This window comes from Salmo salar, chromosome ssa29 (genome assembly GCF_905237065.1).
Source record: "Salmo salar chromosome ssa29, Ssal_v3.1, whole genome shotgun sequence".
NCBI lineage: Eukaryota > Metazoa > Chordata > Actinopteri > Salmoniformes > Salmonidae > Salmo > Salmo salar.
In genome coordinates this window covers 10,490,820-10,518,517 of record NC_059470.1, presented here as the reverse complement: position 1 = coordinate 10,518,517, position 27,698 = coordinate 10,490,820, and the positions used below count along the sequence as shown (strand labels likewise).

Here is a 27,698-nt window from a genome sequence, read left to right as displayed (position 1 = left end):
TAAAATACAGGCAAGACATACACATAGAGCCTATAGGCAACTATGTTGCGGAAACAGATATTATCTATTCGTTTTCTCTATTTCTTTCTCTGAACCCCCCCCCCCCACACACAGCCACTATACCCTGATGGCTTTGTGCCCAGCTCTATTGTTTTGGCTACGAAGGCAGGTGACCACTCCCTTTTGTCTCCTCTGAACCAATGCAAACACAAACAGAGAGGCCAGGTGAACCAAATGTCTACTGAGATTCTACTGCTCCTTCCCCCATACCTTATCCTCCTTGCCCTGGTTGCCCTAAGGGTGACACAGCAACCAACATTCTTCACTGTCTAAGGACTCTCGGGCGGTGTCCCAAATGGTACCCTATTCCTTTTATAGTGCACTACTTTTGACCGGGGCCGGCTCTGGTCAAAAGTAGTGAACTATATAGGGAATAGGGTATCATTAGGGATGCAAGCCTCACTTTAACAATCTTTACTCTATACTTAAATCACACTGCTCTTACTGTGTGTGTAAAGAAAGGATTCTTATGATGACTCAACGGTTATTTATTGGTCATTGTTATTAAGGAATTATTATTATTATTATTATTATTATTATTAAGGAGCAGCTTGAAATAATGAAATAATGAAAGTGAAAAATCTTAGTCCTGTACTAAAAAGATATTTAAATTGAGATTTTCCATTGACAATGGTTCTTAGTCCAAGACTAGCTTTAATCTGTGTCCGGGAAACCGGCCCTGTATGTGTCCAAATCTAATTCACGTCAATGAAAAGGAGCCTAATGTTTACCTTTTCTGCACCAGACAAAATAAAAATAAAAACATAATCTTGGAGCAGTCTAAGGAGAAAAAAATGTGACAACTTGATTTATGGAATGGATTTTAACCTATGGCAAAACAGGGAGAAATAGTTTTGCAATTGGACTGTCACCTGAACCAAATAAGAAAAATACCAAATTACTTAACACTTCAGGGGCTCTATTTATGTGATTTTTATGCCTGTGAACCTCGTATTTAGAAACATAAAAAAAAAAAACATATATTTTTTCCCATTTCGTTTCAGTTGATTAAAAATCAAGCAAACCCTTCCCTCCTCTCAAGGAAGGCTGTTTTTTTTTCCTGCACTAAAATAAACTTAATCACCAAAGCATTATTAAAAGATCAAATTTGGGAGCAGCAACACAGTGAGCGGACATTCCCTTTTTATCAATGTATGTAGGCTATTGTACATTATTAGCCAGCTTCTGCTATTATTTTGGATGTGAGTAAAAAACCCTTAATGTAGGCTCTATGCCCATCATGGAACAAGAGATGAGATGATCCAGTGACACGTATTTAAGTTATTTTCCTATAACAATTGCTTGTTTTCCATTTAGTCTGATTAAAGAACAAACCCTTATAGGCTACCCTTGCCCTACTATAACGAAAGCTGGTTCTTCAGCAATGTCACTGGTGGTGCAGTCATCTACTTGATTATAAATTATTCCCTTGAGGTGAAATATTGTATCAGATTAGAGTTAAAGGTGTAAGCCACTAGCTACGTTTCCACCCAATTGGTGCAAGATTTTCATGCAAATATTCTCAAATCTGCATAAAGAAAATATGCAAATATTCTCACCGGTGGTATGTTCCACCAAACTGACTTGTTGCGGATAAAAAGCAGTGTGTGATGACATGGTACACATAAAAGTTACTTTTTCGCTTAAGTTTTCATGTAACGAATAACAATCTAAAGTTCAATGTGTTTCCATCGCATTTTCAACTCTACCAATAGTTTTGTTACAAAAACTGTGGCGTTAAATAGCAAATGTGCTTACTCTGGTCTTGGCACTTGCCTCCAGCCAACAGCTCGCAGATACAGTGCGTGTAGGCTACCTACATGATGAGATTATTATTATGGATAAGAGCAATATTATTTTTATTTGTCAAATGGCGGCCAAGCATCGACCATCATGTCACCAGAATAAGACCCTCAACATTTATTGGAAAGGAGCATCAAGGCCATCACTGTGCACTTTCACCACCCTGTGAAATTCATCATTCATAACTTTTTTGATCTGTAGCCTATTAAACTGTATGTTTTCCTGAGTTGTAGTGGGAGAATCACACATCATTGTGTGACTCCAAGTTTACTTCGATATGATGGCTATTATATCAATATTTCAGCATAAATGCATTTCCACCGCCATTTCTCGCATAATACATTTTACAGACACAAAAAGATCCCACCTACCATATTTTGTTGTGTCGACATTTGAAAAGCTTACCAACAAATTTGCTGTTTCCATCAGGCCTGTCTTGACATTTTTTATTCAACATGTACTTTACTCGCATTAAAAGGTTGGCTGGAAACCTGGTTCATGAGGCAGATTATAAAAGCCAGTACCACCCCTGGAAACCTTCTGTCACATTTTTACAAAATTCCTTGACAAAAGTAGAGCAGTATGTTGAGTGAATAAAGCCCACAGAGAAATATCTCACATTGTTGCAGAGTGATTCAAGCTCCCATAGACCAAGGAAGTTATAAACTTAAAGGAAGGTTGTGATGATGACTGAACATATACAGTACCAGTCAAATGTTTGGACACACCTACTCATTCAAGGGTTTATCTTTATTTTTAACAATTTTCTACATTGTAGAATGGAATCATGTAGTAACCAAAAAAGTATTAAACAAATCAAAACAGATTTTATATTTGAGATTCTTCAAAGTAGCTACCCTTTGCCTTGATGACAGCTTTGCATACTCTTGGGATTCTCTCAACCAGCTTCATGGGGTAGTCACCTGGAATGCATTTCAATTAACAGGTGTGCATTCTTAAAAGTTAATTTGTGAAATTTCTTTCCTTCTTAATGCGTTTGATACACTCAGTTGTGTTGTGACAAGCTAGGGGTGGTATACAGAATATAGCCTTATTTGGTAAATTACAAAATCCATATTATGGCAAGAACAGCTCAAATAAGCAAAGAGAAATGACAGTCCATCATTACTTAAAGAAATCAAGGTCAGTCAATCCGGAACATTTGAAGAACTTTGTTTCTTCAAGTGAAGTCGGAAAAACTACCAAGCGCTATGATTTGGCGCATGTGACAAATACAATTTGATTTGATGAAACTGGCTGTCATGAGGACCGCCACAGGAAAGGAAGACGCAGAATTACCTCTGCTGCAGAGGATAAGTTTAAGTAACAGACACATCTCAACATCAACTGTTCAGAGGAGACTGCGTGAATCAGGCCTTAAAACCTCTTTGTCTTGGGGGCAGTATTTTCACGTCTGGATGAAAAGCGTGCCCAAAGTAAACTGCCTGCTACTCAGGCCCAGAAGCTAGGATAAGCATATTATTAGTAGATGTGGATAGAAAACACTCTGAAGTTTCCAGAACTGTTTGAATAATGTCTGTGAGTATAACAGAACTGATTTGGCAGGCGAAACCCCGAGCACAATCCATCCAGGGAATTTTGTTTTTGAGCTCAATCTGTTTTCCATTAGATTTCTATGGCAATCCCTTTTAAATATAAATATGCTTGCAGTTCCTATGGCTTCCACTAGATGTCAACAGTCTTTAGAAATTGGTTGATATTTTTCCTTTGAGAAATGAAGAAGTAGCCCTGTTATTTCCATGTGTCACTCCAGGTGCACTCTAATGTTTTGGTGCGTGCGACCTGGAACGTGCTTCACTTTGTTTTCATCCGGTATTGAGCACAGTATTTCCTGTCTTAAATTTTATTGATTATTTACGTTTTAGGATACATACATTTGGATTAGGAACGTTGTTTGAAATGTTTGGACAAAGTTTACAGGTAACTTATTAGATACTTTGTAGGCATGTTGGGCGAGTTGGAACCAGTGTTTTTCTGAATCAAACGTGCCAAATAAATTGACATTTTGGGGATATAAAGAAGCAAATTATTGAACAAAAGGACCTTTTGTGATGTTTATGGGACATTTTGGAGTGCCAACAGAAGAAGATTTTCAAAGGAAGGCATTAATTATATTGTTATTTCTGACTAGCACCTGCCTGGTTGAAATCTGATTTTCATGTGTTGGTATGCTGGCGCTGTCCTCAGATAATCGCATGGTCTGCTTTCACTGTAAAGCCTTTTTGAAATCTGACACTGTGGCTGGATTAACAAGAAGTGAATCTTTAAACCGATGTATAACACTTGTATGCTTTATGAATTCTAATTATGAGTATTTCCGTTTTTGAATTTGGCGCGCTGCAATTTCACTGGGTGTTGTCAAATCGATCCCGCTAAAGGAATTGGCACGCGAAGGGATCCATAAGAAGTTAATGGTCGAATTGCTGCAAAGAAACCACTACTAAAGGACACCAATAAGAAGAAGAGACTTGCTTGGGCAAAGAAACACGAGCAATGGACATTAGACCGGTGGAAATCTGTCCTTTGGTCTGATGAGTCCAAATTAGAGATTTCTGGTTCCAACCACCGTGTGTCATTGTGAGACACAGTTGGTGAACGGATGATCTCTGCATGTGTGGTTCCCACCGTAAAGCATGGAGGAGGTGTGATGGTGTGGGGGTGCTTTGCTGGTGACAATGGCAATGATTTATTTAGAATTCAAGGCACACTTAACCAGCATGGCTACCACAGCATTCTGCAGCGATACCCCATCCCATCTGGTTAGTGCTTAGTGGGACTATCATTTGTTTTTCAACAGGACAATGACCCAATGGAGTGATGGAGTGCTGCATCAGATGACCTGGCCTCCGCAATCACCCAACCTCAACCCAATTGAGATGGGTTGCGATGAGTTGGACCGCAGAGTGACGGAAAAGCAGCCAACAAGTGCTCAGTAAATGTGGGAACTCCTTCAAGACTGTTGGAAAAGCATTCCAGGTGAAGCTAGTTGAGAGAATGCCAAGAGTGTGCAAAGCTGTCAACAAGACAAAGGGTGGCTATTTGAAGAATCTAAAATCTAAAATATATTTTGATTTGTTTAACCCTTTTTTGGTTACTACATGATTCCATGTGTGTTATTTCATAGTTTTGATGTCTTCACTATTATTCAACAATGTAGGAAATAGTAAAAGAAAAACCCTTGATTGAGTAGGTGTGTCCAAACATTTGACTGGTACTGTACAGTATGATGATATTGTGACATGATGCTTGGAGAGGCCATGTTGTCCACTGTCTCAAGAATAAGAAAAATGACACAATGTATCCAAGGTGAAAGGACAGTGAAAGACTGACAGGAAAGGTAGGAGGGGAGGGTGTGCTAGAATAGCAGTAGGTCGGATTCAAACCACTCGACCAGCCCAAACCAGTAGACCATGTAAGTAAAAATATGTAATGAAGTTGTCCACTGTCACTAACCTGTTCGTCACTAACCTGTTCCCTGAGCCTCTCCTGGTGGCCCATGATGGCCGAGGCATGGTGAGGGTACTTCTGCTTCAGGTGCTCCAGGAAGGCTTCCCTCTTCTTGTCCATGTCTGAGGGCTGCATGGCCAGGATCTCCTGTGAGCTGCGCGCCCCCCCTAACGTGTGTCTGCGGGGGACGGTGCGGCTGCCGTTGCCTTTGGGGTCCTGGGCCCGGGTGGGGGTCCCATTCGGGGGACCCTGCCTGCTGCTCAGTTGCTCAGAGTCCTCAGGGGAGGTCACCTTTAGGTTGCTTTTGGTTTGCTCTGGAGAGGGAGGGAAAGGTTGTGGGTCAATATACAGGTACAGGATCACTATTCCATTGGTGTGTGTGCAGGGTTTTTCCTTGCACAAAAAAGGGGCTTTAGGTGGAGGGTGTGGCGGTGGGCGGGGTAGTGGGCGTTTTTACATGTATGGCCCGCCCAAGAATTTACTACACAGGAAAAACACAGTGCATTTGTGTCCTTAGGTGCATAGTCAAACTTTGAAGGCACACATGACTATAAAACTATAGTCTGAGTCAGAGACCTAACCACAAACACCAGTGGACCAGCCAGACTGGGAAAGAGCCAGGCTCCGTGCTCTAACTTAATTACTACATAATCATAATGACATTTTCCAAACCAAAAGGGAAAGAGACCAGGGAAGAGGGAATGGGTGCAGATACACACAACCTGTAAAAAACATTATCAGGAGACTACTGAATGATCCCACTGTAGCCATTGGGACATTACGGCTATTATGAAATGGCAGTCTAGACATAAAAGAATGCATCTACGGATCAGACCTGGGTTCAAATACTATTTGAAATCACGTAAAATGCTTTATCTGGGCTTGATTGAGCTTGCCTGGGGCAATGGAACCAATAGAATAGTTTCAAAATGGCAAACCCCAACCCATTTGGTGCTCCAGGCAGGCTAAAGTAAACGCTAAAAGTAATTAAAATATTTGAAGTAGTATTTGAACCCAGGTTTGCCAGAGATACTGGAGCTAAATCGATAAACCTACTGCCTTTGCTAAAGCCTACACACCTACTGTATCTAAACCATGGACTGGATGTGCTCTATTCAAGTTTAAACTCTGCCCCATGACATCACAGGGTATTCTCCGATGTCATTTATCTATGTATTGACATAAACAAGGGAGAGCAGTGATCTTGTTTGGTATACTCAGTTCTATTTCCGATTCTCCAACTGAAAAGAGCATCAGTTCTCTCCTGAATGATAGTTCCCAAAAAATAGTAGCTTGGTAGGCATCCAAGAAAACCATGAGAGGCATTGTGATGTTACCTTACTTTATCTGAGAGAATTTTCTATAAATTTAGCCAAAGGAAAAAACCTTTGCATGAAGCATCATCAAATCATAAAGTGGGATATTGATATTTTCCAGGATAGGAAGCATCCTTTTAACAATTCAGTACTGCAGACTAGTCCCAAATAGCACCCTATTCCCTAGATAGTGCACTACCCTGGTCAAAAGTAGTGCACTATAAAGGGAATAGGATGGCATTTAGGATGCAGCGCCCACCTCATCACACATTGTTTATCTCAGTGATCTGAACTTCAGATTGAATATGACAAAAATAACATCAGTGATGAAAACATTAAACTGAAGCAGCTGTTCACTTTAAACTCTCCTCACTTTCAAAAGCCTGGGCAAACGTTCAAAATCTGTCTGGGAGAGAGAGAACGTTATCCAGAGAATCTGTTTATATATACAGACGGTTGGGAAATGGCATCCTCACAGTGAACAGAAGTCGCTGACTATTTGTAACGTCAAAGTCAGTGTTTTCAGGAGGAAATGGCATTCCTTCCATTAACATCCTTTAGGATGTTTTAATAACTTCTTCACGGCAGCCATCTTGACTTGGAATAACATCATTCTCTCGACTGTCAACTTTGATACAACATGAAATTACAGCAAAAACAGAAACTGTATGTCTAATGGAAAAACAAATATTGAAACTCCATTATAACAAATTCATTTATACTTTTAACTACCCATTACAGTATATCTACACGATCTTCAATCTTAAGATACTAAAGGGAGAATGAGAAGCATTTCCTTCCGTTCAACACTTTTTCATCCTGTCATAAATCAATCCCCTGGGACTGAGCCTAAACACTACAAATCAATGGAGGAAACATTTTGGCTCAGTCTGGGCAGTGCAACCCATATATATATATATATATATATATATATATATATATATACCCTTTCTAGTGCACTACTTTTGAATACTACTTCACTACTTTTTTATAGTGCACTATATAGGATGCCATTTGGGACGCATCTAGTGTGCTTCTGACAGTTAGGGGCTTGCGGTGAGACTGAAAGCTATGCCATGGATCCGCGTGCTGACACATACTCTTTTACCCCGAGCTGCAATTCTTCCAGGCTGTTGGTTCTGCGTAGGGCTGGGGCATGGAGAACAGGTGAGGAGGAGGAGAGGAAGAGGGGAGTGGTGGAGTGTGAAAACACAGGGAGAGAGTAATAAAGCAGGTCTGATCTGTTGGCTTGTTTCTCTAGACGGCAGGTACAGCCATAATGTGTACCTTTCAAAGGCTAATGGTGAAAAATAAGGGTCTGTCTATGGCTAAGGATGTTATTTCAGGATTTGTCTCTCTCTAGGTCAAGCACAGCAGAGGAGATTATAAAGTGGGCATTTCAACAGATGGTTTTCACTGCTTCAGTTTAAAGGAGAAATCTGGGATTGGTACATCAACAAAATAAAGTGTCAAGACGTTGTTGAATCCCAGGTTGCCCCTTTAAGTGGAAAAGTTGACCTTCATTTTTCAATGAGGAAATTCTTAGCCAGCATTGTAAAGTGGTGCTTGATCAGCTTAATGTGAATACAAGCAAAGCAATTTTCTGTACATCTGTTCATAGAGTCTTGAGATGGGAGATACTTCAGGCTTTACAATGGGGCCATATCACGTAGGCATTGAAAAGACAACACGTTTTGAAATGTTGGGAATGCAGGAGAAAGGTTTACTCATACCAGCTCTCTCAACAATGTCTACAATCTCCAAGCTGTGGCAGTCATGTGAAAAGCGTCCAACAACCGTATACCATTCTGCCAGCAGCATACCACCCTGCATACCACTGCTGGCTTGCTTCTGAAGCTAAGCAGGGTTGGTCCTGGTCAGTCCCTGGATGGGAGACCAGATGCTGCTGGAAGTGGTTTTGGAGGGCCAGTAGAAGGCAATCTTTCCTCTGGTTCAAAAAATATCCTGATGCCCCAGGGCAGTGATTGGGGATGCTGCCCTGTGTAGGGTGCTGTCTTTCAGATGGGATGTTAAACGGGTCTCCTGACTCTCTGAGGTCATTAAAGATCCCATGGCACTTAATTGTAAGAGTAGGGGTGTTAACCCTGGTGTCCTGGCTAAATTCCCAATCTGGCCCTCAAACCATCACGGTCACCTATTAATCCCCAGTTTACAATTGCCTCATTCATCCCCCTACTATTCCCCAGGTTGTTGCTGTAAATGAGAATGTGTTCTCAGTCAACTTACCTGGTAAAATAACAGATAAATAAAACATTCTTGCTGTCTTATGTGTCCTAACTCTCCAAATAAAAATACATGGGTGTGACTCTGCTTTGCACCCACACAGAAGTGTTTCCAATCACATGGTGTTTTGGTCTGTAAACCACTGTCACCCAGTGTGAACAGATAAATATTGTGAACTGATAACATGGATAGGAAATGTATTCACATGGAGATTTCCACCTACAGAACTAACAGTAAACTCTGTCTAGACCAAGACTGAAAAACAGCTATCTCTAGGCCCTCAGACTGTTGAACAGCCATCACTAGCCAGTACTCTGCCCTGAACCTTGAGACTAATGCCCCATGTATTTAGAGTCAGTGAATGCTGGTCACCTCATGTTCTGTTGGTATACTGTTGTTTACTCACTGTGTATGTATGTATGTACTGTATTCTCAACATAGCTCAATATACCTGCTACTGAACATACCATTTTCTTTTCCAAATTAAATAATGTGTATACAGACCACATATTTATATTCTGGATTCTCACACATGCTCACTCTAATATACACTACATGACCAAAACTATGTGGACACATGTTTCACTGGAACTAATGGCCCTAGCCCGAACCATGAAAAACAGCCCCAAACTATTATTCCTCCTCCACCAAACTTTACAGTTGGCACTATGCATTGGGGCAGGTAGCGGTCTCCTGGCATCCCCCAAACCCAGATTTGTCTGTCGGACTGCCAGATAGTGGAGCGCGATTCATCATTCCAGAGAACGCTTTTCTACTGCTCCAGGGGCAACTCTAGCAGGACAGAAATTTGATGAACTGACTTGTTGGAAAGGTGGCATCCTATGACGGTGCCATGTTGAAAGTCAATGAGCTCTTCAGTAAGGCCATTCTACAGCCAATGTTTGTCCATGGAGATTGCATGGCTGTGTGCTCGATTCTATACCCCTGTCAGCAACGGGTGTGGCTGAAATAATTTGAAGGGGTATCCACATACTTGTATACATACTGTATTTATATTCTGGATTCTCACACATACTCACTCTAATATATTTACATAGATAGTTATTTCTTGATTTCTTGTTTAGATTTTTTAAATTATTTGTGTACTTATATTGCATTTGCAAAAAATACATTTGCTGCACCTGCTATAAAACCTTCAAATCTGTGTACGTGACCAATACACTTTGATTCAAGATCAGTTAACCACTGTGAATGGGTGTAATGTAGCTAGGAACATAGCAGCAAGCACTGCCACAGGACAGCTAATGAAAGATATCCCGCCAGCCTAACACCTCCTGTAGTTGAGTGTTGCAGCATGGCTGACGTACTTACGGACCTATTTTTAACCCTCAAGCAATTTCTGACTAACTAAGCTCCTGTATCTACACAGAATGCTACAGAAACTTTAAATCAGCCAGTTCCCTGCAGATTCCCTCTTTCAGCTTCAGGTTCCTTACCTTCCACAAGACTTGAACATTCTAGAATAGAATAGAATACATCCTCCTCTCCTATCTCTTCAATCCCTCCTCTCCCTTCTTCCATTTTAACCCAGGAGTAACAAACTGGGTGTGAGGAAAACGGGTTAGGAGAAATAGAGGAACAACACGGTCTACTGTTGACTTCCAAATAGTTCCAAACTGTTGACTTCCAGACAAGGCTTCACATGAAAAAGGGGCTTGAGATCCACCCAGAGCCAGAAAGGTGACCAGTAGGGATTTAGAAAACAAACAACATTCCAGGACACAGGACGAACAGCAAGCACCGCTTCTCTGCCTCAGGCCAACTACTCACTGACTGACTGACTGCCTGCCTGAGGTTGTGTAAGGTTTGGTGTGTGTGCATGTGTATGTTAGAGGGAGAGAGTAAACATGTGTGTAAGTTGCCTCCTAGAGAGTGGGCCCCAGACCAACAGGTGTCTGACCCACTCTCTCTCTCTCTCACACACACACACACACACACACACACACACACACACACACACACACACACACACACACACACACACACAGTATAGTATGTTTCATATGAGCTGAACTCCTACTAAGCCGTTTCTCCGGATCTGACCTCATAGGGAGCCCTCACAGAGACAGGCTTGTGTCCAAAGTACTACACTCTAAAGGGAATAGGGTGCCATTTAGTGCACTCTAACGGGAATAGGGTGCCATTTAGAAGCAACCAGCCATGTGTCATAACCTACTTCTGGAACATGGCTTGTTTATATTCATCACACAAGGCTCTCAACTTATCTTTGCTCAGCGGCTTATTAAGTCATCAGCTGCCATGAAAGTTGTTTTGTGAGTAACATATGCATAACATAACAAAAGCTGACCTGCTCTATCATAAGGATTATGGGAAATCAAAAATAAACATCACACAAATCTCCATACTTATATTTGTCAAAATGTGTGAGTGCGCTATTGACTTGGCATGTTGGGACTCATCCGCGTCGCTGTGTGTCGAACAGGAACCGATTACGTGTTCGTCATCATCTTGTATTTCCTCCTCCGTTTCAATATCTTTACAGCAAACGTGAAGACATCAATGCACAGCTTGTGGGCCATGTAATTGAAAGCGGAGGGGTCAGCACATGACCAAACATAGTTGAGTCAGAAGAAACATAATGTCAAACATATGGAGAGAAGTGGAACTCCCACCCACTTACCCCCAGACAGCCATCAAACCATTGAACCAGAATCCCTATAGCCTAGTATAAACATGGCATGCCGCTACCCCTGAACCAGGCAGTTTCGCTTCTTAAATTCCAAACACTCAACCAACCTGTCTCTCTACTCTTAAAAAAAAAAATACCCAGCAAGAGGTGGCGAAATATACAGACCCGTTCCGAATCCCCATAGTACATAATGTACATTGGTACCTAACACACTCAACCAATCAGTTTACTCAAATTCCAAACAATAAAACCTTCCCTAAAACCCAACATTATACTCACTCACTCAAAGCCCCTAGTGTGAACACCCAGATGGAAAATGACCATGTACTCTGAGAAAGTCTCGAGAGGTAACAAAAGGGAAATGTGTTGATATGGAATCTAAAGAATTTCCTCTCTCCCATTTGCCCGTTTTAAGTAAATGATAGTCTTGGTCAAAAGATGACATGCAACATTTCTGCAGGGTGACACTGTGGGACTTGTTAAGGGTAAGGTCCAGTGCGTTGTTCTCTTCACTTACTCGATGTTAATCTGGTCCCAAATGGCACCATGCTCCCTATATTGTGCACTGTTTGACCAGGGTCCATGGGGCTCTGGTTAAAAGTAACGAACTATATAGGGAATAGGGTGCCATTAATGGGACGCATCCTTAGTCATTTACGGAGGAATGTGCTACAACAGCAAAATCCACACAGTGCATAACTATGACCACAACAGTCTACAGACATGTACTCCCCTGTTGATATGGGAGAAACAATATCCATTCTTTTGTGTTGAAAATGTTCAACGTAAGAGCTGGAATGTCAGATGTGGTCATTTCGAAACCCAATCCGAAGGTACGTATGTGGATGTTTTTCTATATACCCTTTGGACGAGAATTCTGTTGGAGACCTCCCTTTGATGGACACATGCACGCTAGTGTGCTCGCCCACATGTGATCCATAAGGGCCATGTTTCACTCCCTTGCCTGTTGCAATAGACTCACTCCCTTAGCACATAAAGGTTCTTTGTATTCTCGGGAGTCGTATGATTTCAGACCATCTGATTCCTGCCATGTCCTTCACTAGAACTCGTTGCCTTCCTCATACCCATCAGCTGCCTGTAAAATGTGCTCTGCCAACCCGCCAGGGCTCAGCCATTCTCTGAACAAGATGGGCAGTAGGCTACGGGTGTGTCCCAAATGACACCCTATTCCCTACATATTGCACCACTTTTGCAAATAGGCTTTGATGAAAAGTAGTGCACTATATAGGGAATAGGGTGCCATTTGGCCATGTCTAGACTTGACAGTTCATGCAGCTTTTGTATTCTGATCATGGAGTTCTGATCACGTCATGTGTCTACACTTACATATACTGTGTCCACATTGTGTCCGGATTCCCTTTTCCCGCACTATAATACAATGCCAGTATGCATTCTGCAAATGGTGGAACAGGCTAAATCTGATTATAACACAACAACAACTTGATGGCAGTACCAACTACTGTAGCTAACTAGCCAGCTAACTTCTGTAACTAGCATGCTTGCTAGCAAAGCAAAAGGGATTGCATAAATTTAGCCAAACAATTATTTTCTAAATAAGCTAGCTGGCTAGTATTTATGAAGGCAGCAAACACATTCCTCAATGTGGTCTTGGTATTCTGATAGCAGAAGTCACATGCAAGTGTCAAGTGTAGACAGCCTCAGCGACACAGACACAGTTTTACTTGAGAGGAAGCCAATTGCTGATCTATCTGATATTTTCCATGCTGGTCCTGTCAGCTCAGTGAAAAGCACCTATAAATACGAGACGGATGTGGCAGACAATCACGGATTACAAAAAGAAAACCAGCCCCATCGTGGACATTGACGTCTTGCTTCCAGACAAATTAAATAACTTCTTTGCTTGCTTTGAGGACAATACAGTGCCACTGACACGGCCCGCTACCAAAGCCTGTGGGCTCTCCTTCTCTGTGGCCAACGTGAGTAAAACATTTAAACGTGTTAACCCCCGCAAGACTGCTGGCCCTGATGGCATCCCTAGCCGCGTCCTCAGAGCATGCGCAGACCAGCTGGCTGGTGTGTTTACGGACATATTCAATCAATCCCTATCTCAGTCTGCTGTCCCCACATGCTTCAAGAGGGCCACCATTGTTCATGTACCCAAGAAGGCAAAGATAACTGAACTAAATGATTACCGCCTCGTAGCACTCACTTCTGTCATCATGAAGGGCTTTGAGAGAATAGTCAAGGATCATATCACCTCCACCTTACCTGATACCCTAGACCCACTCCAATTTGCTTACCGCCCCAATAGGTCCACAGACGATGCAATCGCTATCACACTGCACACTGCCCTATCCCATCTGGACAAGAGGAATACCTATGTAAAAATGCTGTTCATTGACTACAGCTCAGCATTTAACTTCTTTGGGATAAGGGGCAGTATTTTCACGGCCGGATAAAAAATGTACCCGATTTAATCTGGTTACTACTCCTGCCCAGAAACTAGAATATGCATATAATTAGTAGATTTGGATAGGAAACACTCTAAAGTTTCTAAAACTGTTTGAATGGTGTCTGTGAGTATAACAGAACTCATATGGCAGGCCAAAACCTGAGAAGATTCCATGCAGGAAGCGCCCTGCCTGACCATTTGTTGTCCTTCTGTTACATCTCTATTGAAATTACAGCATCTGTGCTGTAACGTGACACTTTCTAAGGCTTCCATTGGCTCTCTAAAGCCGCCAGAAAGTGGAATAGGGTGGCTGCTGTCTCTGGGCAAAGTATAGGAGCAGAGTTTGTAAGTGGTCAGCCTGGGGACAGTGAGACTGGAGATGCACGGTCACAAGAACTCGCCATGCTTTTCTTTCTCTCTTTGAATGAATACAATGTTGCCCGGTTGGCATATTATCGCTATTTTACGAGAAAAATAGCATAAAAATTGATTTTAAACAGCGTTTGACATGCTTCTAAGAATTTTTTTGTCACGAAATGCACTCGCGCGTTACCCTTCGGATAGTGACCTGAACGCACGAACAAAATGGAGGTATTTGGATATAACTATGGATTATTTGGAACCAAAACAACATTTGTTGTTGAAGTAGAAGTCCTGGGAGTGCATTCTGACGAAGAACAGCAAACGTAATCCAATTTTTCTAATAATAATTCTGAGTTTAGGTGACCCCGAAGTTGGCGGATGTCAAAATAGCTAGCCGTGATAGCCGAGCTATGTACTCAGAATATTGCAAAATGTGCTTTCGCCGGAAAGCTATTTTAAAATCGGACATAGCGATTGCATAAAGGAGTTCTGTATCTATAATTCTTAAAATAATTGTTATGTATTTTGTCAACGTTTATCATGAGTAATTTAGTAAATTCACCGGAAGTTTCGGTGGGTGTGCTAGTTCTGAACATCACATGCTAATGTAAAAAGCAGTTTTTTTTATATAAATATGAACTTGATTGAACAAAACATGCATGTATTCTATAACATAATGTCCTAGGAGTGTCATCTGATGAAGATCATCAAAGGTTAGTGCTGCATTTAGCTGTGGTTTGGGTTTATGTGACATATATGCTTGCTTGGAAAATGGCTGTGTGATTATTTGTGTCTATGTACTCTCCTAACATAATCTAATGTTTTGCTTTCGCTGTACAGCCTTTTTGAAATCGGACAATGTGGTTAGATTAACGAGAGTCTTATCTTTAAAATGGTGTAAAATAGTTGATTGTTTGAGAAAATTGAATTGTGGTATTTTAGTTGGTTATGTATTTCGTGCCGTGCGATGCCATTGGCTGTTGGCTAGAGGTTCCGCAGGCGGAACGGGGTTCCGCTAGCGGAACGTCTGTCCTCAACAGGTTAACACCATAGTACCCTCCAAACTCATCCTGTGCAACTGGATCCTGGACTTTGACGGGCCGCCCCCAGGTGGTGAAGGTAGGAAACAACATCTCCACCCCGCCAATCCTCAACACTGGGGCCCCACAAGGGTGAGTTCTCAGCCCTCTCCTGTACTCCCTGTTCACCCATGACTGCGTGGCCATGCACGCCTCCAACTCAATCATCGAGTTTGTAGACGACACTACAGTGCTAGGCTTGATTACCAACAACGACGAGACGGCCTAAAAGGAGGAGGTGAGGGCCCTCGGAGTGTGGTGTCAGGAAAATAACCTCTCACTCAACGTCAACAAAACAAAGGAAATGATCATGGACTTCAGGAAACAGCAGAGGGAGCACCCCCCCATCCACATCGACGGAACAGTAGTGGAGAATGTGGAAAGTTTTAAGTTCCTCGGCGTACACATCACTGACAATCTGAAATGGTCCACCCACACAGACAGCGTGGTGAAGAAGGCGCAACAGCCTGGTACGGCAACTGCACCGCCCTCAACCACAAGGCTCTCCAGAGGGCGGTGCAGTCTGCACAACGCTTCACCGGGGGCAAACTACCTGCCCTCCAGGACACCTACAGCACCCGATGTCACAGGAAGGCCAAAAAGATCATCAAGTACAACAACCACCCGAGCCACTGCCTGTTCACACCGCTACCATCCAGATGGAGAGGTCGGTACAGGTGCATCAAAGCTGGGACCGAGAGACTGAAAAACAGCTTCTATCTCAAGGCCATCAGACTGTTAAACAGCCATCACTAACATAGAGAGGCTGCTGCCAACATACAGACTCAAAACTATGGCCACTTTAATAAATGGATTTAATAAAGCTATCACAAGTCACTTTAAATAACGGCACTTTAATAATGTTTACATATCCTACATTACTCATCTCATATGTATATACTGTATTCTATACCATCTACTGCATTTTGCCTCTACCGCACGGCCATCGTTCATCCATATATTTATATGTACATATTCATATTCATCCTTTTACATTTGCGTGTACAAGGTAGTCATTGTGAATTTGTTAGCTTACTTGTTAGATATTACTGCACTGTCGGAACTAGAAGCATAAGCATTTCGCTACACTCGCAGTAACATCTGCTAACCATGTGTATGTGATCAATAACATTTGATTTGATTTGATTCCCCCCCAAAAAGGACTTTCTTACAGACAGAAATACTGCTCAGTTTCATCAGCTGTCCGGGTGGCTGGTCTCAGACGATCCCGCAGGTGAAGAAGCCAGATGTTGAGATCCTGGGCTGGCGTGGTTACACGTGGCCAGCGGTTGTGAGGCCAGTCGGATGTACTGCCAAATTCTCAAAAATTACGTTGGAGGGGGCTTATGGTAGAGAAAGCAATGTTCAAATCTCTGGCAATGGCTCTGTTGGACAAAGCTGCACGTTTTAGAGTGGTCTTTTTTGTCCCCAGCACAAGGTGTTCAGTATAGTTTCCCCGGAGGCTTTATATAGGCTTTAAATCAAATGTATTCAACAAACAATTGTATGTCAAACCAGCTGAATTTGTCATTTAATTTCAAAATGACAAAATACATTATTTACCATTCATTTCTTTTCACCACAAAATAATCTGAAACACATTTTCTAGAGTCACAAGCTTGATGTAATCATTGCGTGCTATGAATATGGGACCAAATACAGAACTTTTTCGTACTTTAATACACATATACTGTAAGTGAATTTGTCCCAATACTTTTGTTCCCCTAAAATGGAGGGCCTATGTCAATTCGGTTCAACCAATATAGATGAAAATACTCTAAAATGAAAGCTGACAGTCTGCACTTTAACGTCATAGTCATTGTATCATTCCAAATCTAAAGTGTTGGAATATAGAGCCAAAACAACAACAAATGTGTCACTGTCCCAATACTTTTGGAGCTCACTGAATTTTCCCCAGAGGCTTTCAGCTTTTTAACATAATAAATACTTTATTGATCCTCACACTGTAAAAAAAATATGTTGATTCAACGAACAATTGTACAATAAGATTGTGAGTTTGCGCAACATTTGAGGAAATTCATGTTTCCTTCCCAAGGCAAACATGAATTTGTAATATTACTCAACAAGCTTTTTCTAATTCAGCTCACTTCGAGCAGAGTTTGTCGAGTAAACAAACTAACACATTCGCTCAAATTCTTGTCTGATTGAAGTCCACTCATCTCACAGAATAACATTGATTAAGCAATTGGTTAAATTGGCTTTTTTTTTTTTTTACAGTGCAGAGCGAAACTGGTTTGTCAATCATCATTGCAACATGCGTACAGCACACAGTCCCAAGAACAATGAACAATAAAGTAACAAAAAACAGCTCGAAAAAATCAATAAAAAAAACACTCAAATATTATTTCTCCAAAAGAGTTAGTTGGAACCTCATTAGTAAAGTCTTTCAACTTGTTGCCAAAGAAAACTGTATCCAGTCACAATGTTATCCAATCATGTGGGAGCTGACCTCTGACCTCTAGTACTGGACAGACTAATCCCTCCCCTCATCATCTCTACTCTGTTTTGATTTAAGACGTTCCAGTGGTTGGCACCTCCCACTTATCTCATTAGAACTCCTATTGACTTAATTCGCAGATGAACATCCTCTTACCCCTCATCACTCTATGACTGAAGATAAAACCACTCCTAACTTTGAGACCAAAGATTAAAAAAACTCCTAACTTTAAGACTGAAGTTAAACAATCACTCCTAACTTTAAGACTCAATTTATAATGCTATTGCAGCACTATTACGTTATATGAGACTATAATGCTAAATAGCTGATACCGTCTCCTGTGGCCTCCATGTGTGTCTACTAAGACACATCTTGAATAATCAATGATGCAAGTATCCAGAACTGGTGGGAGGCCAGATTGTTGACATTCTGCCTTTAACCCCCCCCCGAAACCTCTCTATTTCCCACTTCCTCCCTCCCTCTCTTGCTCTTCCTCTGTCTCCAGTGTGTGCTTATGTGACGCATGTCTTTGGCAACCCAATGGACAGTCTGTGCTAAACACTGGTGGAGGTCTGAATGGAGCCATGGCTGTGCTATCGCCCTCTCATTAGCTGTATAATCCCAAACCTCCACCACACAGATAACCACATTTCATCTCCTCTCTGACTGCATCCGCAGTCTTCTTAAAACACAGCCGAGCCAGAACAGCCCATGGGGGCAGGAGGCCAGGAGCCTCTCCAGCTTGATGTACAGTACAAGTACACCCCCTGGCCAGGAAACAAGTCTGAGACACATGTACCAGTCTCCAAATAGGGTAGCTGAAACAAAAGCTACAGGGTAAAACAGGCTGTCTCATTGAAGTTGTGGTTATCAATTCTCTCTCTCTCTCTCTCTCTCTCTCTCACTCTCTCACTCTCAATAATACTAGTTATTCACACCATTTTAGCAAATGGCCTGACTGTCCTACAAGTGTGGGAAGCAGACACCCAGCCCTTCAGCCAAAACAAAATGCAACACTCCAAAAAATGCTGGGTTAAAATCAACCCAGTTTAGGTTATTTGGTAACCCAGCGCTGGGTAAATATTGGACAGAACACATGCTGGGTTATTTTAACCCAGCCAGTTTGGTTGCATGAATAATGTTGGATTTTTGGAGAGAGAGTAAATGTCATTCCTGTTTAACATGTTAAGTTCACATACTGCAAACTTAATGTTTTCTTAATTTATTTGTTGCATTTTACACATTCTTCTAGAATATTAAGATTATTTATTACATGTTATAATAAGTTAGACCACCTTATTGCATCCCAACAACAGGATTTACATAGGCTTTTAGGGAATTCATACACTTTTTTCAGCCTCATTGAAGCTACAAAAAATGTAAATGTTCAACCTTACCATGTGATAACTATACAAGAGAACAGATAAACAGGAATGACACCAAGGGTGGCCAAAAATAACTATCCGAAAGCCACGCCCCTGCTAAACTACGCCTACAGTCTTCTGATCTGACCTGCATCGACAACCCAACCTTTCTATTTTTTTTTTAAAGAAAACAACCCAGCAGTTGGGTCATCCAAAACAACCCAGCATTATTTTCCCAGTGTAAGTATTGCAATTCTACATTAAGATGCCTGATTGGGAGAACACATCCCTGAAGGACCAGAGTTTTCTGTCCTCAAGAGCCTTCAATAAACAGACATAGACATGGCAGCCAACCTGGATAGGCATGCTGCCAAAAGATAGGAGTCTGATATGACATGAACCACTGTGGTAGCCAGACTGTGTGTGTGTGTGTGTGTGAGTGAGAGAGAGATACAAAAATGGTTGAGAATAAGTATATAACTAATTGAGTTCTCTGTAACTCTATAAGTGGAAAAAATGTATATTAACATAAAGCTATAACACCAATGGCCACCATATGCCAGTGAGGTATTTCAACTAAATGAACTATGCATTTGACTAGATTTTCTTGCTGGTCTAATTCCAAATGCAATTGCTCATTTTGAGTGGGCAAACACTTGTGTGTGTTTGACTCGAGTGCAAACTCAATATCCTCCCATTAGAACAGGCGGTGAGTTCCAATAATGTCGCACAAACAAGTTTTATTTCCTCTTTGGCAGCAGGGCGCTGGCCAATAAGCCTGATTCTCTGTCTTTATGAAAGCAGATCATATTTTTGGCCTGATTCAAAAGATGGTGATTCAGCTAAAACGAAGGAAACAAATCACTCCAAAAATCACATCGCCACAAATCACTTTAGTAGATTGGAATTTGTCCTCTCATGCACCACCAGCAACTCCCTCCCTCCCTCTCGCTCTCTCTCCCTCCCTCCCTCCCTCCCTCCCTCCCTCCCTCCCTCCCTCCCTCCCTCCCACCCCACGTCCTCCTCCCTTTCCTGCAATTCAAGTTTGGAGACAAACAGAGAGTCCAAACAATTCGAATGTTGTCTCTGTCAGTACTAATAAACGCTCCCCGATGGCTTAGTGGAAGACTAGAACCAACAGACAGCTCTCTCTGTTAACGCCTAGCTTCACTGATCTCCATCAACACACAGTGTTTGTCTGCTGCACGCTGACACAATATACTGCTGGGGGTGAAGATCCAGGGTGGAGACCTTGGATCAGCTTCCCGTCCCCCAATCCTAACCGTAACCATTAGTTGGGGAAATGCAAAACTGACCAAAGATCAGCATCTAAGGGCATCTTCAGCATACACACATGCACATATGAAGTTGACACATACTATACTGTACGATCACGTGCAGGCCGCATGTTCTACAGCAGGGGGTGCTGTTTGCTACACTCTAATAGTTTTTTTTTTTTTTTATTGCTTTGGTTCTATTTTTACAAGTACGTGGTGAAATGTCACAACTCTTAGTACAAAACTCAAAACAGATCATCAAAAAGGCTGTTTTTTCACAACTTTAAGCACATTTCAATTAACTAAGTACAACACACAAAATCACCCAGTAACTTCTTCACCAAACCTAATCAGTGTTTCATCTAGAAATAGCTTTCATATAAAGTAATTGCCTTTCACAATGCAATCCTCACAATACTTTTCATATGATTCCCTTCTCATTTGTTTAAATACATTTGACCATCACTTAATCCAAAAGTAAAGTATAAAGATCTAAATGACATGTATGATACATGATAATCATACATAATGACTACTCGTTATTGCTAATTGATTTCACATAGCGGTAACCACAAGTGGTCACCATATAAAAGGGTGTGTGAACACTTGCAATTTATTTCAACATTGAGCAGGACAGACAGCAAGGAAGAGGAAGAAATCAAAGATCTTGTGGGCATGGGCCCCGTCAAAGAGGTGGGCATGGGCCCCGTCAAAGAGGTGGGCATGGGCCCCGCTAAAGAGGTGGGCATGGGCCCGGTCAAAGAGGTGGGCATGGGCCCCGCTAAAGAGGTGGGCATGGGCCCCATCAAAGAGGTGGGCATGGGCCCCGCTAAAGAGGTGGGCATGGGCCCCGTCAAAGAGGTGGGCATGGGCCCCGTCAAAGAGGTGGGCATGGGCCCCGTCAAAGAGGTGGGCATCAGAGAGAGGGAGTCAGACGGCAGGGAACTGTTGCGTCTAATGAAGTCCGGGCCATCGTCGTTGACCATGTGGTAAACAGAGGCCTTATCATGTCAGAGGCTGCCAGATTAGTTCACCCCAATCTGAAAAGCTCAACTGTCAATTCGATCATGAGAACATTTTGTCAAGAAAACCAGTAAGTCTGCAGGATATGCACTATGCTTTACCATTACATTTACAGTAAATCACATATTGCAAGGCATGTAAATTCACAAAACATATTATTGTATTCTTACAGCATGATCTATAGACAGTATACTCTGTTCTACCCTCAGAATTGACAGAAGACCCCATGGTGGTGGCTGTGTGCTGACCGACCAGCAGGAGTGGGCAGTGGTGGAAATGGTGAGGGCCAGGAATGGCATACGGCTCTTTGAAATAAGCAGGCCATTGAGGAGAACGATGACACCTTTACCAACGTGGCATCCATCAGTCTGCCAACAATCGCCTGCCTTTTAAAGAGGCACCAGGTATCTATGAAACACATTTACCTGGTGCCTTTTGAGAGAAACAACAACCAGATGAAACAACTGTTCAGGTACAGCACTATATACTGTATTACTGTTACTATTAATGCACATGCTACTTCATAATATCATATTGGAACTATTCTGTAAAAATAACTACCCAAAATATATTTTTAGAGGGTGATGGTGGTTGATGCTGCTGTGAACCATCACAAGTGTATCTTTGTTGGTGAAGGGGGCTTCAACCTGACCAAAACTCGGCGCCGTGGGCGGATTCTCATTGGCCAACGGGCAACCTTCCAAGTGTGTGGACAACGTCGGGGGAAACATCTCCATGTGCGCAGCTAGGACGTAGGCCATTATTTTGATCCTACAACGCTGCACACCTCATTGTGTTTCTCAATGAAATTGAGCAGGCCTGTCAAGGTGAAGGGGTCACCTATGTCATTGTGTGGGACAATGTCAGGTTCCACCATGCAGAGGTGGTTCAGGTATGGTTTCGGGCCCATCCCCGATTCGTGACCCTATACCTGCCCCTATACTCTCCTCTCCTCAACCCGATTGAGGATTTATTTTTCAGCATAGAGGTGGAAGGTGTACGATCGCCATCCCCATGAGTGTGACACCCTCCTTCTGGCCATGGATGAGGCATGAGACGACATCAATGCAGACCAATGTCAAGCTTGAATTCGCCATGCTAAAAAAAAAATCCACGGTGTATGAACAATGAGGACATTCACTGTGATGTGGATGAGAATTTATGGCCAAAGAGAGGCTTGATGCAAATGAATGCATGCTAAACACTATGTTTTTTACAAATGTTATTAATTTAATGTCTTACATTTGATTAGAGCGAACACCTACGTTGCTATTATAGCTGGTAAATAAAATGTTTATTTTTGCATGAATGATTGTAGAGAATGTCTTCATTGATCACACCTTTGATTACACATTTGATCGAAATTATGGAAATTATAGATTTTCTGTCAATTTTGTTGGGTGATGTAACTGTATTACCTAATATGAAAACTGTAATTTATAGTACTGTAGCATAATAAACTCAGCAAAAAAAAGAAACATCCCTTTTTCAGGACCCTGTCTTTCAAAGATAATTCGTAAAAATCCAAATAACTTCACAGATCTTCATTGTAAAGGGTTTAAACACTGTTTCCCATGCTTGTTCAATGAACCATTAAAGATTTATGAACATGCAACTGTGAAACGGTCGTTAAGACACTAACAGCTTACAGACGGTAGGCAATTAAGGTCACAGTTATGAAAACTTAGGACACTAAAGAGGCCTTTCTACTGACTCTGAAAAACACCAAAAGAAAGATGCCCAAGGTCCCTGCTCATCTGTGTGAACGTGCCTTAGGCATGCTGCAAGGAGGCATGAGGACTGCAGATGTGGCCAGGGCAATAAATTGCAATGTCCGTACTGTGAGACGCTTAAGACAGTGCTACAGGGAAACAGGACGGACAGCTGATCATCCTCGCAGTGGCAGACCACGTGTAACAACACCTGCACAGGATCAGTACATCCGAACTTTACACCTGCGGGACAGGTACAGGATGGTAACAACAACTGCCCGAGTTACACCAGGAACGCACAATCCCTCCATCAGTGCTCAGGCTGTCTGCAATAGGCTGAGAGAGGCTGGACTGAGGGCTTGTAGGCCTATTGTAAAGCAGGTCCTCCTCAGACTTCACCGGCAACAACGTCGCCTATGGGCACCAACCCACCGTCGATGGACCAGACGGACTGGCAAAAAAGTGCTCTTCACTGACGAGTCACGGTTTTGTCTCAACAGGGGTGATGGTTAGATTTGCGTTTATCGTCGAAGGAATGAGCGTTACACCGAGGCCTGTACTCTGGAGCGGGATCGATTTGGAGGTAGAGGGTCCGTCATGGTCTGGGACAGTGTGTCACAGCATCATCGGACTTATCCTGTTGTCATTGCAGGCAATCTCAACGCTGTGCGTTACAGGGAAGACATCCCCTCCCTCATTGTGGCACCCTTCCTGCAGGCTCATCCTGACATGACCCTCCAGCATGACAATTCCACCAGCCATACTACTCGTTCTGTGCATGATTTCCTGCAAGACAGGAATGTCAGTGTTCTGCCATGGCCAGCGAAGAGCCCGGATCTCAATCCCATTGAGCACGTCTGGGACCTGTTGGATCGGAGGGTGAGGGCTAGGGCCATTCCCCCCAGAAATGTCTGGGAACTTGCTGGTGCCTTGGTGGGAGAGTGGGGTAACATCTCACAGCAAGAACTGGCAAATCTGGTGCAGTCCATGAGGAGGAGATGCACTGCAGTACTTAATGCAGCTGGTGGCCACACCAGATACTGACTGTTACTTTTGATTTTGACCCCCCCCTTTGTTCAGGGACACATTATTCCATTTCTGTTAGTCACATGTCTGTGGAACTTGTTCAGTTTATGTCTCAGTTGTTGAATCTTATGTTCATACAAGTATTTACACATGTTAAGTTTGCTGAAAATAAACGAGGTTGACAGTGAGAGGACATTTCTTTTTTTGCCTTGTTTACTTTCAGCACTTCCAAGGGCGATTTTAAACATGTATCTTGCATTGCTTTCGATTGGATTAACTGGTAGTTAAAATGACTAAATTGAAAATATCATTATGTTGTATTTTGGTAATTAAACCAATGTTCTCATTACATTTCACAATAAAGTTATTTTTTTAAGCAATGGTTGTGTGGTGAGAGATGTTTACAATGCAAACCTGAGAGAGCCGTTTTTCTGTTTGGTTAGGTCAGGGTGTGACATGGGGTGGGCATTCTATGTGTTGTATTTCTTTGTTTTGGCTGAGTATGGTTTCCAATCAGAGGCAGCTTGTCTATCGTTGTATCTGATTGGGAATCATACTTAGGCAGCCCTTTTTCCCTCCTTTAGTTGTGGGATCTTGTTTTTGTACAGCTCAGTAAACCTGCAGAACGTGACGTTCGGTTTCTTTTGTTTGTTGTTTCGATTTAGTGTTCTGAGTTACAATAAAGATTAATATGAGCCCTTCCCACGCTGCACCTTGGTCTCCTCTCTACGACGATCGTCACAGTTACAAGTGTGACCAGTTTGTAGTTTTGTACTAAGAGTTGTGAAAATGTACCACATACTTGTGAAAATAGTACCAAAGCGATAAAAAAATAAAGAATACAGTTACAGTCATGTTGATAAATGGCCTGAAATGTTATTACAAGTGGAGAGAGTGTGGGTATAAGTAATGTTTGTGTGTGGCAGGTCTGAAATTGGACAAAGTGCTTATATTGCTCTCCTTCAACTCTCTAAAGCCTGTTTACCAAACATCTCACATGCCTATGCGTAAGTCTGAACTGGAGCATGTGTGCCCGCTTGCGTGCATAGTATTACCAACAACCTCCCCTTCACAGTAATCCTCTCTGCTCAGCCATGGGTGGACTAACCCAACCCAACCCACCCCCTACCTCAGGCCCTCACTAACACGGCCCAGTCCACACGTCTGCTGGTCTCCCTCCCTGCCCACCATCTAACGGACAGGATCACAGCATTCTGATGCGTAGTGGAGAAGAGGGGCGCCGTCTGAAAGCAGCTGTGTCTGGGACGTCCTCCCTCAACCCCCCGTCTAAGAGAGTCATTCCTGGGTCTGTGAGCCACTCAGGGCTGGGCCCCGGCCTCCAGACCTCCAGACCTCCACTAACACAGCAGTTGCCTCACTAAGTAAGTACTACTGTATATGAAATGGATATTATCCCCTTTCTCTGCATGTATCGCTGATAGTGAGCCCTATATATGAAGTATTAGAGTGGGATGTCATATCTACTAAATGGACGTATTTTAAGGTCACAACCCCTGATTTCCTATTGAAAATACAGCATGTAGTCATTGTAGTTGAACATCATGGTAAGAGCTACCGAGAGGTTTATAAGACTGTAGTAATCAATGCCAAACTAATCCAAAACGGTTTACATTACAGGGAACTGTAATGAGAACAAAACAGAAAGAATGTCTACATCATTGATCTTTCTATCAGCCCATCTGTCATATGGAGAACAGTCAGAACCGTAGACAGATAAGGAACTTCCGTAATGGCCCAATTCAGACTTAGGAAATGCGCATCTTTCCTACGCACTTCTCAGTAGTTGGTATTCAGACTTACCGTGTTGGTATTCAGATTTACCTTATGCAGGTGTGTAACAGGCTTTATTTGTATTTTTTTATTTAACCAGGCAAGTCAGTTAAGAACAAATTCTTATTTACAATGACGGCCTACACCAGCCAAACCCAGACGACACTGGGCCAATTGTGCGCCGCCCTATGGGACTCCCAATCACGGCCAGTTGCGATACAGCCTGGATTCGAACCTGGGTGTCTGTAGTGACACCTATAGCACTGAGATGCAGTGCCTTAGACTGCTGCGCCACTCGGAAGCTTTGCACGCATGGTCCCCTTGCGCCCGCTGAATAAAAAGTCTGGGCCTATTATCAAAACATTCTAGAAATCATAAATAAACTCGGTAGGATTGGTGCTATACTGTCATTTGTGCATGGCTACAGAAGCCTATAGCTTGGGTCTCCACATTTCATCCCAAATTATAAGGCCAGCATTTCATAAACTTCACTGTGGAAAAGGTGATATGTTGATATGCTTCAGTTTGCTGCCATATGACAGGTTTCACATTTGTCTCCAACGTATATAAGGTAAAATAGATCTAAAACAATTGTCATTTATATTTACAATCCCCTTATCCAAACGGCTTACTCATTGACCTAGGAATTAGGTTCCATTTACTTGCTTAACTGTGGTCGTAATTCCCCCCTAACAGTCTATAAACATCGAATCAAGGCTTATCGGTCGTGTACACAGATGTACAGGTGTTATGGCAGGTGTAGCGAAATGCTTATGGTTCTAGCTCCAAGAGTGCAGGAGAATGTCTAGCAAATACAATACAAATACACAATACAAAAACAAAAAAATCAGAACAAACGATCAAGGAAATTAAGGAGTCCAATTAACAATCCAAAGTAGATATATAAGAAAGCGCAGTGTCAGCCTCTAGAATCCCTGGTTCTGGAGGCTGAGGTCCTTAATGAGAACATTGGCAGAAAAAAAAATCCACCTACTGTACTGTATCCCTTGTACCCGCTAATGCTAAGTAATGCTAGCCTATCCCCAGAGAACCCAATAATTTAGTCAGATCTTGGACTCAAAACACTTCACTACCAAGCCGTGTGTCACAGCCAAGTAGTCCACAGTTGTCCACTAAGGCTGAGCCAGAAGTATTATGTCAACAATAATAACATTGTAAAAGGCTTCCCACAGCAGACTTGTTTGCTCTAGGTGATAACATATCTCTTATATTTTGGCAGGAGACAATCTCTCTCTCTCTCTCTCTCTCTTCCACACACACACCTATGAAGGTCGAGAGACAGGAGGCACATCAGAGGGATACTTTTAACTTCAGGAGTGGGCCCAATTCTGTCCATATAAGAATCAACTCATACTAGAGAAAAAGAGAATGGTAGAGAGAGAGAGAGAGAGACTCATTAAGACAAAGAGCTTCTCAGTAAATGAATCAAAACAAATAGAAACTAACTTCTGTTGCATCCCTTCCTAATCTGCAACTGTGGTAGGCGGTGCACGTTGTTTATACAGTTTGCATATTTGTTCTGTTTTAATTTGTGTTTTAATATGACTGTCCTCGCAGTCAGGTTTATTAAAAAGTGAATGCGCTGCAA

General features: G+C 42.3%; 1 protein-coding gene across 11 annotated transcripts in view; it reads right to left on the bottom strand.

Annotated features, from left to right (window-relative positions):
- Positions 1 to 27,698, bottom strand: part of LOC106590114 (sickle tail protein homolog) — a 216,781-nt gene that overhangs the window by 68,655 nt on the left and 120,428 nt on the right. For 8 of the 11 annotated variants that reach the window (XM_014180705.2, XM_014180706.2, XM_014180701.2 and 5 more), the window contains exon 2: positions 5,338 to 5,645. In XM_014180705.2, coding sequence (XP_014036180.2) covers positions 5,338 to 5,645 — 308 coding nt within the window. Of the gene's footprint in view, positions 1 to 5,337; positions 5,646 to 10,348; positions 10,688 to 27,698 lie in introns of those variants that run through there. The other 3 variants (XM_014180696.2, XM_014180699.2, XM_014180703.2) reach the window with 2 other exon arrangements.